Source organism: Quercus robur, chromosome 4 (assembly GCF_932294415.1).
Source record: "Quercus robur chromosome 4, dhQueRobu3.1, whole genome shotgun sequence".
Taxonomy (NCBI): domain Eukaryota; kingdom Viridiplantae; phylum Streptophyta; class Magnoliopsida; order Fagales; family Fagaceae; genus Quercus; species Quercus robur.
Window position 1 is genome coordinate 45,541,454 of NC_065537.1, and position 16,534 is coordinate 45,557,987.

Sequence of the window (16,534 nt, forward strand, 5' to 3'; positions counted from 1 at the left end):
TATTTTGTTTCCAAGAGAGGAGGCCACGCCACCGCTGCCAGCAGGCCGATCGTCTTCGCCGTGTCGCCGCCTCATCCCTGGTATTTCTTCTCTTCTCTCTCTCTCTCTTTTAGATTTGATCTACTTTTATGGTTTCTCTCTGTTTCGCACTCTCTAATCTCATCTCTAGCTCAACTTTTACCGCCTTTGTGACTTTTTATTTTAGCGTCTGTGTGGGTTGTGACTTTTTTGATGATCTGTGGGTTGTTACTTTTGTCCGAGTGTCTTTGTGCCTTTCTTAGTTCTAGTTCGAGGCTTTATTTACTAGTAGAATTTTTTTTTTTTTTCGGATAAATTATTTACTACCACAGAACTGGTAGTAAAGTTTTGGAGCATTTTTACCTTCTTTAGTAAAAAAAAGTTTTGGAGCATTTTTATTTGATTGGTTAATAGTGCCAGCAAATTGCAATGGGTGTGGGTCTGTGACTCTGTGGTCGAAATAATTTTTTAATTAATAAAGTTGCGTGGTTAGGTCATGGGTAATTTTTGTCTTTTTGTTTAATTGAATATATATATATTTTTTTTGAGAAACTGTTTAATTGAATAATTAATTGCAAATGATATAAAAATTCACTGCATTATGAGAACAAACAAATTTATTGTATGGTTGAGTAATTAGTTGCATGAGTGATGTTAAATATATTACAAATTTTATTATATAGATCTTGTAAATTGATGAGTCACACTTCACAAGTCATAAAAGGTAATTAATAAACTAATAATTTATTATTTTATTAAAGTGACATGGCACCAATCACATAAATTGATACACAATTTTGTAATTTTTATTTTTTTTTTATATAGTAAAATTTTTAGTAACTCTTAGCAGTTTCCAAATTGCATAATATTACACAAAAAATTAATTACATAAAACAAGAAAAATTAAAATTTTTAATTTGAGAGTAATTAATGCATTTTTGCACATTGCACACATTATTGTACTGAGTAATGTTACAATTATAAATTATTTTATAATATTATTACAAATTATTGATGTGATAAATTCTTTCTAGTTTTAATTTGGGTCAACTACTAATATCACATTTTTATTTACTAATAATTATTGAGTTCAAAATTAATAAGAATAAAATGTAAAGCCCAAGCACACAAAAGAAGAAGGAAAAAGACAAAAAAGAACAAAAGAAGAAGAAGAAGAAAGAATCAACGAAAAGTAGTAGAAGAAATTGAGAAAAACATAAATAGGAAAATGACGAAAATGAAGAGAACAAAGAGAACAAAAGAAAGTTGTTAGGAGGACATTTTTGTCTAGAGCTTTTGTACTCCTTACTTTTCTTCCCAATTTAGGGAAATAAGGTTTGTTTGGATTGAATTTATTTTTACTGAACTGAAAACACTGTAGTGAAATAATTTTTAAATGTGTGAATAGTGTCGTGAGATTCATTTTTAATGAAAAAGTGGCTGAAAAGTGGAAATGTGTAAATGTGTGATAAATTCTTTCTAGTTTTAATTTGGGTCAACTATTAACATCACATTTTTATTTACCAATAATTATTGAGTTCAAAATTAGTAAGAATAAAGTGTAAAGCCCAAGCACACAAAAGAAGAAGGAAAAAGACAAAAAAGAACAAAAGAAGAAGAAGAAGAAGGATCAACGAAAAGTAGTAGAAGAAATTGAGGAAAACATAAATAGGAAAATGAAGAGAACAAAGAGAACAAAAGAAAGTTGTTAGGAGGACATTTTTGTCTAGAGATTTTGTACTCCTTACTTTTCTTCCAAATTTAGGGAAATAAGGTCTGTTTGGATTGAATTTATTTTTACTGAAACTGAAAATACTGTAACGAAATAATTTTTAAATGTGTGAATAGTGTCGTATGATTAATTTTTAATGAAAAAGTAGTTGAAAAGTGGAATTTGTGAAACCTGTGAACAGTGCACCCGTGCACTGTTTACAGTTGACTTGGTCAAATAATGCGGTTGAAACCCAAAAAAAAAAAAAAAGAACGAAACATGATTTTCCAAATGTAGACATGCAAAACGCCAAATCCAAAGGGGTACAATGTACCTGTTTGGGTTGGGTTGAAAGTGGCGTTTTCAAGCCTTTTTTTCTCTTGCGCATGAACAGTAAAATCACATGATTTTACTGTACAGGGGACAAAAAACACTGTTCATGTACTGATCACGCACTGTTCATGGATCCCACGACACTATTCACACATTTAAAAATTATTTTGTTACAATGTTTTTAATTTTCAGTTTCAGTAACAATAAGTTCAATCCAAACGGACACAATATTTTGGTGGAAAAACGCCATGCCTTCCAAAATTTTTCTAATATTCCCTCTTCAACCAAAAAACTGCTGTTATTATATTTTCCTTACTTTTTTTTCCTTTATTTTTCATCACCTTTCTTTTAACTCCATTCAAACCCACTTTATGGGAAAAATATTTTCCCCACATTTATTTTTACAAAACTCTATTAATTTAATATTAAAAATATTATATACTAAAATGTCCTTTGCTAAAGGTCATCTTTCCAAAATTAAATCCATTGTTTTTTTCCAAAGGATTGCGAAATTTTCAAGCCAAAAGCTTGATATATTTTGCATTTTTTTTTAAATTTATTAGTTTTTAAAATTAAATATAGTTAAACTTTGGTAAAAGTAATTTATAAAAAATTAGAATATATTATTACCAATATAAACAAAAAGAGTGTTATTTTTTTTTTTAAAAGTTTTGAAATTGGGTCAGAATGTCATTTTCTCAAATATGTGTTTTTAAAAACAAAAAAAAGTGGAATGCCATGCGTGTCAGTCTTTTTTTTTTTTAATTTTATTTTTACGACCCACGCGTTTTTTACATGTGTGTCAGCCTTTTTTTAAAAAAAATTATTTTTACGGCCCACGTTTTTCCCACTTTCTTCGCCATCATGCATGCCAACCCTTTTTTTTAAACCTGTCTTCATTGGTTCTCTCTGGACCAGCTTTTTCCCCCTTTGTTTATGTTCTCTCCCATCCACTGTTAAGGCTCTGTTCGGTAGAATTGTTAAACGATTTAAATAGAATTGTTAAACAATATTACTCATACTCTTTTATCAAACTGATCCTAATTCTCTCGCATTGGCTCACTTTTTTTTTTTTTTTTCCACACTAATTCTCTCTCAATCTTCAAGAGTTCATGTTCTATCTTATTGCCACCAGTTCCTTTTTAGTATCTATACAATTGCGTGTTTGGATCTTGGGGAAAGTACGTCAGTAACCCGTCATTTTTCTCTTTTGATTTTTTTCATATTGTAAGGGATTGTTTGTTGGTCGTTGAATTTGTGATTTTGTCCATACAGTTGATTTTTTTTTTCGTAACTTTGGTTTGTTTCTCTCCACGCCACCCTTTTCTTTTCTTTTATTTTGTTTCCACAAGATGAGGCCACACCATTGCCGCCAGCAGGCCAATGGTCCTCGTCGTGTTGCCACCCTATAATTGGTGTTAGAGATATATTAATCTAATAGTATAGAATCAAGCCCATCCTACTTTTTTGTACAATATATTAACCCCCGTGCTTTTGGGTTTTTCTATTTTATGCTTTTATTTTTGCACCTATTTCTGCATATTTAACGTGATTTATCTCTAACAACTAGTATTTCGTCTCTTCTTTTGTTCTCTTTGCTTCTCTGGCTCTCACTCTGTCTTAGATTTGATCTAGTTATATGGTTTCTCCCTTTTGCACTCTGATCTCATCTAGCTCAACTTTTACCGTTTTTGTGACTTAAGTACTTTATTGTGATTTTGTCTGGGTGTCTTTGTACCTTCCTTAGTTCTTATAATAGTGGGTCTGTGGTTGAATAATTTTTAATTAATAAAGTTGAGTGATTGGGTCATAGGTAATTTATGTAGTTTTGTTTGATTAATAAATAATTTTATATGACATAAAAATTCATTGCATTATGTGAATAAATAAATTAATTGTAAGGATGAATAATTAGTTTCATGAGTGATGTTAGAGATGTTACAAGTTTTGTTATATGAGTCTTACAAATTCATGCGTCACCAATGAAAAAAGGTAATTAATACACTAATAATATATTATTTTATTAAAGCTACACCAATCAAATAAGGATTTTGCTAATGTGTGCTCTAAGGGCATATAATAATTTTCATTTTTGGAAAAATATTTCTCGGTAATTGAAAAAGTATTGATAGTTTTTTTAATTTCTGTGAAAATGTTTCCAAAAATGGATAGCTTAATGTGTGCCCTTGACCCATCAAATAAATTGATACAAAAGTTTATAAGTTTTTTAAGGTAAAATTTGTAGTAACTTATAGCATTTTTCTAGTTGCATAATATCACACATAATTAGTTACGTAATAATGAGAAAAATTAGAAGTTTTGATTTGAGAATAATTAGTGCAATTTTTGCACACTGCCCACATTCTTGTATTATTCTTTACATTTTAACAATAATTAGTCTTTTTGGTAGAATATTATTGGACAAATAATTAGATAATCAATATAAAATTATTATTTGATTCGTAAATTAAGAGAAAATCAACTACAATATGTTACCTTTTGAAAACAAATTATTTATTTTATGTGAATTTTTCAAAAGAAAATATTCAAATTATTTAAAATTTAATGCTAGTATTGCAACCATGATTTTAAAAACTGAATCGGTCAAAGAATCGTAAAAGGGATTGGTTATCGATTTTTAGGTCTGATTGGGGTCGGATTGATGGTTAAATTAGTGACGTAATAAATAATTTAATTAATGAATATATAATTATAAAACAATAAATTTAAATATATAATAATTTGATAGCTATCAATATTTACTAAGAAAAAAAGATATAACATTTTAGAAGTGTTTTTATGTCAAATTAAGCTCAAATTAAAAGAAATTAACCTAAAAAAATTATCAAATAAAAAAGGTTATGTTTTTAAAGTTTTATGAAAACGGGGTTTAAGGTTTTATATTCATATATAATTTTGTATACTTTTAAGTTTTAACAAAACCATTATTTATTTAGAAAAATATTTACCAATGTTAATATAATTTTACACCTAAATATTTCTCCCAAAATTAATAGTCTCTTCTCTATATATTAATTAACTTATCTTTATTCCTAAAACATAAAAATGAGGTTAAAGCTATAAATTGATAAAAATTAAAAACAAATAACTTACCCATGTTTAGAAAACCATCCTATATTCTATAAAACTTCTCACTACCCCATTTACAAAACCTAAATTACCCCATGTTCCTTTAAAAAAAATTACCCCAAGTTCTTATTAAAAAAAACTATTTAAATAGTCTCATTATACGCACAAAGTACGTGCGGTGAGGTTTGTATTTATTATTGAAATATTTTATGTTTGTCTTGCAAGATATTGTACGCTTTTCTTATCAATGTTGTTTTTATTATTTTTTTTTATGTGAAAAAATTTCACTGCAATTTGTCAACTCTTGATTAAATTTCAGCAATTCTACTTCGATCCATCGTATTTACTTGAAAATGCTGAAATTAATTGATACACAACTTGAGCATAGGAATGAGTGTGCCTAAATATTACTTCTCTATAATTGCTTGTAGGTACCTGACCTAGGTTGCACGGACACGCCATTTTTGGCGTCGTGTCCGCATTTGACACGTGTCGGACACCGGAACGGGGACGACGCGCCAGATTCCGGTGTCCGACGGTGTCCCTTTTTTTTTTTTTTTTTTGCTTCTCTGACTTGGCTCCGAAACGGTGCCGACGCGGCTCCAACATGGCGTCGATGCGGTTCTGACGGCGCCGACACGCCAGCAGAGAAAAAAAAAAAATCACAGATTTTGATCGGTGAACTTACCAATACCATTGATTTTGTGATAATCCTAAAATAATATAGCAAGTTTAGAGTCTCTTAGACTGAAAATTGAAACCACATCTTAGTTCTTCTCAACCCACACTGTCACTACCGCTGCCCTCTGTCCCTCGCCAGAGTTAGATCGGGCCGATCGGCGAGCTCCGACGTCGACGCCGTGCCCTCTGTCCTCCGTCCCTTCCGATCTCTCTCTCTCTCGGCGCGGACCGATCTCTTCTCTGTTTTCTCTATGTTTTTTTTTTTCTTCTTCTTTCTTACTTTCCGATATTAACTTGAATGTACTGTTAGTTACTTATTATAACGCGTTTTGTTTTTTTTTTTTTGTGTTTTTTTTTTTTAACTTCTGCTGTGGCCTGTGTGCCCTCTGTCCCTTTTTATATAAATATATATATATATATATATATATTTTAAATATTAGTTATAACTTATAAATTTGTTTTTGTGTCCTGCTATAGTTTTATTTATTTATTAAAGTTAAATATTGTAGGTAATTTTACTAAAATGAATACTGAAAGTGCTTGAAGATTTTGTGTATTATTGTAGTACTTTGGGTGTTAGTTTATTTATTTGTAGTTCTTATATAATTTAAATTCTAAACATAAATGTATTTTGTCTAAAAATATGCCTAAATATAAAATTTAATTAATTATTTAACCGTCGTGTCGTGTTCTTATTTTTCAAAAATTGCCGTATCTTCGTGTCCGTGTCGTGTCATGTCCGTGCAACTTGGTACTTGACAGCTGCAATCATTTATTATATTAGGTACGGAGTAGTTGAGGATATGAAGTTAGGGTGAAGAACTACCCTCAGGATTCGTCAACGAAGAACTAAATGACTCTTTTGAAGGTTAAAATAAAAAATAAAAAACCTGTTTTAGACTTTCAGTGACCTTAAAAATATCTATCCAAGTCTTCGTCTACGTGACTGTTAATTTTAGGAACCACTTGATCTAAGGCAAAAGGGTTCTAATCATTTCTTTCAAGTTCGTTTATCTGTGACCGCTACTGCATAGTGGAATTTACGGAAGCAGCTTTTGTTTGGAAGACAGCCAGTCTCGCCCTGTAAGTATTACATCATTTTCATATCAAATTTTTACCCTGCGTCATTGGCAGTGTCGTGAAGTTTAAACTTTGTTATTGTCATTTTTAGAGTAAAATGCGACTATTCACTAAAGTTTTGTGCACCCGGGATAGAATGACAATCATTGTGAATTTGTGAGGTGTTATTGTGATGCATATATTATCTTTCATTAATAAGATTTGTTTTGTTAGTTCATGAAATAAAAGTATTCATTTGCTTAAAAATAAAAAACATAATTTGGTGAAAAGAGTGAGAAGAAAAGAATTAAAAACCGCTACTTTTATTTTATTGTTCATATTTTACAAATCTTAAATTTATGAAGATGGCGAATCTTCATTTTAAACTATGAAGTCTTCAAATAGATACTCTATTTTAAATTTAGAGCATTCAGTGCTAAAATAACCAAATACCAAATCTAACATTTTAACACCCCAAATACCAAAAATATATCTACATTATATGTGCCATATCAAATATATTTTAACGCTCTGTCACTATAAACCGCTTTTTTTAGAGCATTCCCATCAGACTAGCTAAAGTTGTTTGATGCTAAAATTATGGCTAAAAATACACAAAAACTCACGCAGCAAACTTACCAAAGTGTAACCCAAAAAATTTAACAATGTGCAGTGACACGCCAGAAAGTAGCGAGCCATTACTCCTCGCCAAAGCTAAACAATTTTTTTTAATCTTTTGTCTCTGACTCTCCCTCTCTCCTCTGCTAGCTTTCTCTCTCTTTTGTGCTTGCTCTCTCCTCTCTCATGCAGCCACCACTAGTTCCGAAGCCCACCAAAAATCGACCACCACCGGTTCCGAAGCACACCAAGAAACTCAAATCCAACAAACCCGCATCAAAAACCGAATTGAATCAGATCCAACAAACCCACATCTAATCAAACAAAGCTACAGTGGAGGATTGGTGGCTGAAATCCATGAGAAATGGTTTCAGAGATTAGAGTGCATAGAGCTCCATTGAACTCTCTCTCTCCTCCCTTGCAGATAAGCGACACCGTGATCTGGTGTTGGGTTTGAAGTTTGGTGTCGGATTTGGTTGGGTTAATATGGATTTGATGTGCTGTTGGGGTCATTTTTTCTGTTTTGGTTGTAATTCACAGAAATGGGACGATAGTGACAAGGAAGTCTTTGGTGTTTTTGTTTTGGTTTTACTGCAAAGAGGAAGAATTAATATTTAATTAAAATATTGACCTGAGGCTTACATATGCATAAAAAAAAAAAAAAGGTAATTACACTAAACCTACTTATGATTTGGATAAAAATTACTTTATCTACCCATAATTTGAAAAGTATCACTTATCTTACTTGAGGTGCATTTTGTTTGTTTTCTGTAATCCACATCTGTTAAAATCAGGGGTAAATATGTATTTTTAAGAAATATTAATTGGGTAATTTTAAAAAGTTTTGAAGTGTCCAATCCTCAGGTAGTTAATGAAATTTATCCAATATTTTAAGAGATATGTTATATCTATAATATTTTTATAATATTTTCACAACAAATCATAATCAATTAGTTATTATTGGTTCAAATTTAAATCTAACACTAAGATTATTTTTTTGCTCTAACAATAACAATCAATACTAACTTACTGCTTAGAATTTGTTGTAAAAATGTTGTGGAGATATCATCTCTCATATTTTAATATTTGAATTTTTCAAAAGAAAAAATTTAAATTATTTAAAATTCAATGCTAGTGATCGATGCAGTACTGCCAACCACTAATATCCATGTATCCCAATCTCTAAACATTTCGACATCTCAATTCCAAAAATTGTCGATACTGACTACAAAATTATTATCAAACAAAATTTTAGAAAGTTTATATTAATGCCATGATAATTTGTTAACACCATGCTAAGTTGCATTGATTTCTTTTTTTCAAACTTCGGCCCCCTCAATCAAAATCCTGGTTCGTCCCTGGTTATTGTTACAGAAACACACATAGTTCTCAAGGAATTCGTAGCATATACGATATAGCCAAATCTTCATTTATTTTCTTTCAGACACAATTTGGTTATATTGACAGATCAAACATGGAAACAAAGCCTGTTCTAGAAGTTCTTAATGGCGAAGACAACTATTTGAAATGGAGTGTTCGGGTGAAGACATATTTGATGGCTCAAGATCTTTGGGACATTGTAGAAGCAACGAACGAACCTCCTACACCAGCAAATGAAGCTGCTTTTAAGGCTTGCAGCAAGATGAACGCCATGGCTTTATATGGGATCCAAAATTCATGCGGGCCGGACACATTTTTTGATATTATGGAGATTACTTCGGCCAGAAATGCTTGGGAAACGTTGGCAGAAAAGTACAAACCTAAAGGTCCTGACCCAAGTAGCAGGTAATTTAGATCATTCAATTCGTTAAAAGTCAAGTATCTCTCTCTCACGTGATTTTAAAAACCGGTTTTACTTCGGACAGCATGGCTTCAGTTCCTTTAGAAGAAGACAATCTTGACTCAAGTACTGAGTCAGGTACGAGCCAGATTTCATCTGATATTGGGGAGATTACTTTGGACCGTATGGCTTCAGTTCCTTTAGAAGAATACGAGCTTGACTCAAGCACTAAGCCAGGTATCTCTCTCTCTCAGTTTCTTTTATTTTGTGTGTGAAAAATAGGCTGAAAGATAAACTGTTATATAATTAGATTCTCGTGTTTCTCAAAAAAAAAAAAAAAAAAAGATTCTCGTAAATTTATTGTTATATAAACTGTTTCATTATTTAAAATTTTAAATAATGTGATATTAAATATACTATAAAATTTGTAATATTTAATGTGTGAAATGTGAAATTGATCAATTTTAAATGATGTAATTGATCATGTGATTTACATAAATTAAATTTATTGATGTAAAAATTCAACTAATTGAAAGATTAAAATAACCTTATTAATTTTTCGTATATATTAAAAGAAAAACCCTATTTGGATTTCAAGTTTAAATTTAACTTATTGCGAACCGTACAGTGGATGAGCTTATATATGGAAAATTTGAAGACAAATTAGTCGTGCGAGCTTATGTAGTTTAGGAGGTGTAGCTTCAGTGCTCTACGTAGAGAGGCAAACAATGTATCACATTATCTAGCTAGACAGCATGCATTGAATGGAAAACCCGTGGGTGGCAAAGTTTAACTGCCCACCTTTACTCCTAGCTGAGTTGTGCTATAATTTAATAAACACGAGATTATCTTAAAAGAAAGAATGAAAGCATTTATTTTTTAAGTATAGGGGCATTTTTTCTCCCCTAAAATTTCTTAAAATTTCTAGGAAGTGTATTAAATATTGGGAGATTTAATAGTCAATATTATAGTGAGAATATTATCTCCCGTTTAAAAGACAAACCCAACAATACTATTTCTATCATCCATAGTTCCATATCTTTAACCCTTTCATTATCGCTATCTCGCAAAAGTTTAAATTCTTTAAAAAGTGAATAAGGCAATCTAACGTTAAGTGTAAAAAGTTCAATTAGCAATAATTCTATTAGCAATCTTCAAATGTGTCCTAATAAGTGCATTTGGTTTCATGTTGTGACTTTTGAGGCCAATAACAAAGAAAATGTCCTCCATTGTACGTGTTAGATAACTCAGGCTTTGAACCAAACTATTTTACAATTTCGGGATTACTTTATCTTCATCGTTATGATAGGCTATAAGCCCAGTTGCATACACAAACCATTGCTTATTTTATTTTATTTTTATTTATTGAATTATTCGAACATATTTGGTTCGTTGCTTGTCAAGTTAAACCATTTACATATATATATATATATATATATAAACAATCAATCAAGATATCTCAACTCATGTGACTTACAAAGTATGTTACATGGAAATGTATTATTTAGGAGTTTGGAGTGTTTGCTTAAAACACAACTGAAAGTGCACTTTTATTTGTATTTCAAAAATGTCCTCCATCTTCTCAAACTTTTTCACACACTTTCTGGCAAGGCACTTCTTTCTCACACACTTTTTGACAAGGCAATGCCTTAGCCTAGATAGCGAGAAAGTCATCTCCTTTATTGGTATTAATGGAGTCTGTTTCTTCTGACTTTCATGATTGTTTTACGAAAGATTTTACTTCTATGAAATAAAACAGATAACAGTCTTTCTTCTAAAAAAGAAAAAAAGAAAAAGAAAAAGAAAAAGAAAAAGAAAATGTCTGCCATCTACTCAAACTAGGATTGACGAAGATGATTTGCTGACTTAAAAAGAGAGAGTCATGAGGGTGTGTAAAAAGACCTAATTTCCACCACTGAGGTTGTTCTTCAACCTTCCTACCCTATATGAAAATTCTTAGCCTAAGCTATCCTCTATAACTTCTTGAAATTTGGTGGATATTTCTATTATTTGTTAAAGCTTTCGTACTATTTCTGTTGATTGTGTTCCTTTAGAATATTTCTCTTGTTTCTCATTGTAAATAATTGTGAACTCTTAATTCCTTTTGAGAGTATAGCCCATGGTAACAAAGTAGAAAAACAATTTCTAGGTTCTAAAAGTTTAGAATAATTGGCAAATCGTGAACACAAACTTGTCTAGATATAGATTACTAAGTCTATAGGGTATATTAGATAAAACTCAAGGTGTTACAAATTAGAACACAAGAACAAGGAATCTACAAGTTCAAGGAATTCAAAACATGCTAGGTTCGATCGATCGAAATACAAATCTGCAAAATTTAATGTAGAATTTAATTAAGGCCCAACAGCTCGTTAAGCTCATAAAGTGACTAGGGTTTCAGATATATTTCACTAAGTATTTAAGAGAAACCCTAATACACGTTTTGTTATAACTTTGGAGGTGCTCTTTTGAGATCTAAAAAGTACTGTGCCTTCTCATTTCAAAGTCACTACCGAAATTCCTTTTACACATCAATAGAACCGGTAGATCTGAAATTTCTGTAAACAAGATCCACTACTGCTGATGATCTAAACTTTTGAGTGAGATCTCAAAGTAAAAAATTGGAGTGTTTGTGTTCAACAAATTCAGAATAGAAGAGTTCGTGGATTTGGAGATGTGTGTGGTTGCGTGAGTAAGTACTACAAGAGGTAGCGTTAGATTTAGGGTTAAATCTATCGTAAACACTTCCATTTTGTTAGTGAATGGTTGCCTTGTGGATTGTTTCGGTTAAATCCTCTCTAAGTTTTTTACCTTCGAATCGGACGGTTTCATTGGTTTTCTTGAGTCATCATATCGCTTGTCTTATTTACTTTTCACTTTATGTGAAATGATTGTTACTGTTTAATTTAGATCTGCACAATAAACCTAAGTAACAACTTAGTTAATTAATTAGGTTAACAATCTGAGTTTACAGGGGTCTAAATATACATAACACACTTCTTTTGCAAAATAAGTATTCAAAAAGTATATTTATCATATATTTGATATCTATATATTTATTTTACACTATTCTAGTAATTGTTAGTGGTATAATTTCCAAACAAGAAACTATGGCAAATATCTCATCCCAATTAATACCCAATGTTGGGTGTACCATTCTTGGTTTGTACCTTTCTGCCTTTTTTTTTTTTTTTTTTTTTTTTTTTTTTTTTTTTTTTCACTCTTCTTCATCTTATACACCATTGTACATTAATAGCCTTTCTTCCATACAACAAAGCTGTTACTTCCATTTATCATTCTTCTCAATTGCCTTGATCTCTTTGTTGATAACATTTCTTTATATTCTATAGGTCCTCAAACAGGAAAAAAACACATTTGATTATTGATATTCTCTAGTTGAATCATTGAGATCTTGTATACTTCCCATTTACCATAGTATTTCACTAGAACTTCTTTCTAGTGATGATAATGAAAATATTTTTATGAATAAGAGATGTTGGAGATGGATGTGGATAGGATAGTTCTTCCCAACTTAATTAACATGTTCTTCTCTAGGTAAAGAAAAAAAAAAAAAAAAACTAGATATTTCCATTCTTCTTGGGTGTTCCTATTTCATGTTGATTTATTGGTCATGTTACATGCAATGTCCAATTGAAGGTACAACTACTTTGCTAGTCTAGAGTTAAGTGTAGTAGAAAATATGTTTGACGTAAGCAATATGGTTACGATAGGAAAACCTTTGCAAAAATAACCTCAATGTGTGATATTTAGGTCACCACTCCTTGAATAATCCACTAACAAATATTGAGTTTACGAGTACAAGATATATTACCTGATCCTAAAGTACCTAACTACCTATAGTTGAACCTACTGACCTATTCAAGCCCATATCTAACTTAGTTGTACTACTCTTTTTAGCTAACTTCTTCAATGTACACGAATCTACCAATGTGTGGCTGAATCTTACAACATTCCTTGATTGATGCAGTTGATTTGTGCAAAGTTCTTCATAGTAACATGGTCCAATAAAAATGGTAGTAGCTCAGTAGAAAACCTTAGGCACATAAAGTTGTAACAACTTCTCAGTATGCCTGTCTCTTCCACGTGCAATGGAGATGCAAAATTCAGAATTCTCAAGCAATTTCTTGAACAGTTTTCTTCATTCTTCAACATGGATATACAATAAACTTTTGGATGCTGAAAACTTAGACTCAAAATACATATAAAGTCGATTTTGGAATGGATTTTTCAACACATACAAATAATGACCCTAAGAGCATTTGCAGCAGTGTAGGTATAATAATATAATACTATATTTTAGCTACACTAATACTAAAATAATGCTCCAGCAGTGGAGCTATATCCATTTTTTTTAGCTCCACATGAACAGTGCACATTTATCTATAGATGTGCACTGTTCATGAGAGTTAAAAAAAAAAAGCATTATTTTATTCCAGCTTTTTATTAAAAAAATGCCTCTCTCATTCACTCTCATTCACTATCACCGTACCTCTCTCTCTATCTCATTCACTCTCATCTCATCTCTCTCAATCTCACTCTCTCAACTGCGGTATCTCTCTCAACCTCACTCTCTAAACGTTGTGCTCTGGTGTGCGTTGGTATCGAGGTTGAGATCGGTGTGTGGTTTCGACGTTTGGGTAGCTAGATTTGGGTTTGGTGGGTTTCAGCGTTTGGGTTACTGGATTTCAAGGGTCACGGTGGAGATGGTGGTGGTGGTGGGTCGTATCGGCGTGGGTTCGATTTGTGATGGCTGGGTCTGATTTGCGATTTCTGGCTATGGGTTCAATTTGGGTTGGTTTTTTTTTTTTTTTTTTTTTTTTTCCCCCTACTATGGACTGTTGGCCGGTGGTGGTGGTGGTTGTGGTTGTGGGTGTGGCTGATGGTAGAGGTGGTTGTGGATTTGTGGGTTTGATTTGGGTTGGTTTTTTTTTTTTTTTTTTTCCTGCTGTGGACTGGTGGCCGGTGGTGGTGGAGGTGGTGGTGGTGGTTGTGGGTGTGGCTGATGGTAGAGGTGGTTGTGGATTTGTGGGATTGATTTGGGTTGGTTTTTTTTTTTTTTTTTTCCCTGCTGTGGACTGGTGGCCGATGGTGGTGGTGGTTGTGGGTGCGGCTGATGGTAGAGGTGGTTGTGGATGGTGTTGTGGATTTTTTTTAGGTAGTGGGATATATTATTTTATTGAAGTGGTTATATTATTTTATTGTGATGTTTATATTATTTTATTGTGTTGAAAACTAAAATAGATCCAGTGCTGCAACATGTATGTAGGTAAAATAGATAGAGTGACTTTTTGTGTAGCTAAAAAACTAAAAATTTAGATCCACTGTTGTGGATGCTCTAACACCATGTTATGCTCCTAAACACATGTAAGTCGAAACTGTATCTTTTGTCCGTTCTAATCTTGGATCATACCTCGCGATCATTTTAAGAATTTATCAAATCATTCTTTTAGCTATGCCATTTTGATTTGCTGATCTAAGGAATTTTAAAGATGTCCAATACTATTTGTTTCTTAAAATTCTATAAATTCATTTTATCTGAATTTGCCCTTCTATCAAATCACAAGGTCTTAATTTCATAACTACTATACCTATCTACAACAGTTTGAACTTTTAAATAATTTAAAAATTCTCATAATTCTATTTTAGAAAGAATAAATCATCAATGAAGAGAAGAAAATGGTTATTTTCAAGTAGCAGGTAATTTTGATCATTCAATTCGTTAATTAAAAGTCAAGTATCTCTCCCTCTCGCGGGATTTTAAAAACTAGTTTTACTTCGGACAGTATGGCTTCAGTTCCTTTAGAAGAATACAATCATGACTCAAGTACTGAGCCAGGTACTTCTCTCTCTCTCTCTCTCTCTCTCTTATTTTCTGTGTGTAAATTAAGCTAAAAGATAACCAAGAAAATGACAAACTTACAGAAAAAAGGCTTGGAAGATTGTGAAAATATGAAATAGGTTGTGATTGCATTACAGCCTTGAGGTCACGTTCTAGGAAGTATGTCCCTCCCATCCAAGGAATTGGAAAAGACAGTGACGTGCCACAATGGAATTAAGGTCCAAATAGTTCCCATTGTCACCATCTTCATTGTTTTGTTCATTTGTTGTTTTTGTTTAGTACAAATCTTACAAATTACACTTTGTGCGCAGTTAATATATTGAAACTTTGGAAGTCCTCTACATTTCGTTAGAAATAATTAGATTCTCGTATATTTGTTGTTATATAAACTGTTTCATTATTTAAAATTTTAAATAACATGATATTAGATATAATTTAAAATTTGTAACATTTAATGTGTGAACCATGAAATTGATCCATTTTAAATGATGTAATTAATGTGATTTAATTTCATAAATTAAATTTATTGAGAACTTTGTTAACAGGTGTCGGCCAACACCTGTTAATGAACCAGCTGTGGTTCATTTATGATCTATCACAAATCCCATCGCATGGAAAATTGACAAATTTTTACTTTCTCCATTCAAACTGACATACATGTAATACATATTCAATTTTTTTCACATCCCTAAAAAAAAGGTGAATAGTTTATTTAAAATTTTATCACATTAACGGGTGTTGTACAGCACCCGTTAACAGCACCCATTTATTGATGTAAAAATTACTCTAATTGAAAGATTAAAATAAACTTATTAATTTTTCCTATATATTAAAATAACCCTACTTATTTTTCAACTTTAACTTATTGCGATTTGCCAAATGTACAATGAATGAGCTTATGGAACATTTGAAGACAAAATAGTTGTGTGAGCTTATGCGGTTTAGGAGGAATGCAAATCCTCTGTACTACTTTTTTGTACTACTTTATGTTCCACTAATCATTACTTATCATGTGTATGATTATTTTTCATTTTAAACCTTAGTTATTTAATAAAAAAAGTAAAATGAAAACATGACAAGTAATGATTATTGTAACATAGACTAGTACATAAAAAGTGGCACAGGAGATTTGGACTTGTTTAGGAGGTGCAGCTTGAGTGTTCTTCGTAGAGAGGCAAAAAATTTATCACATTATCTAACGTGCATAGAAATGAAAAGAAAACCGGTGGGTGGCTAAGGCTAACAGCCCACCTTTACTCTAAGTTGACTTGCACTATGATTTAATAAAAATGAGATTATCTTGGATGAATGAATGAAAGCTTTTTTTTTTTTTTTTTTTTTTTTAGTACATGGCCATTTTCTCCGCTAGAGTTTGTAAAATTTC

General features: G+C 31.6%; 1 protein-coding gene across 5 annotated transcripts in view; it reads left to right on the forward strand.

Annotated features, from left to right (window-relative positions):
• The window catches only part of LOC126722236 (uncharacterized), a 44,143-nt gene that overhangs the window by 437 nt on the left and 27,172 nt on the right, over positions 1-16,534 (forward strand). For 2 of the 5 annotated variants that reach the window (XM_050425393.1, XM_050425398.1), the window contains exons 2-5: positions 16-80; positions 6,618-6,916; positions 8,978-9,295; positions 9,376-9,527. In XM_050425393.1, the coding sequence (XP_050281350.1) occupies positions 8,985-9,295; positions 9,376-9,527 (463 nt within the window). In that variant the 5' untranslated portion in view covers positions 16-80; positions 6,618-6,916; positions 8,978-8,984. Of the gene's footprint in view, positions 1-15; positions 81-6,573; positions 6,917-8,977; positions 9,296-9,375; positions 9,528-16,534 lie in introns of those variants that run through there. The other 3 variants (XM_050425394.1, XM_050425395.1, XM_050425396.1) reach the window with 3 other exon arrangements.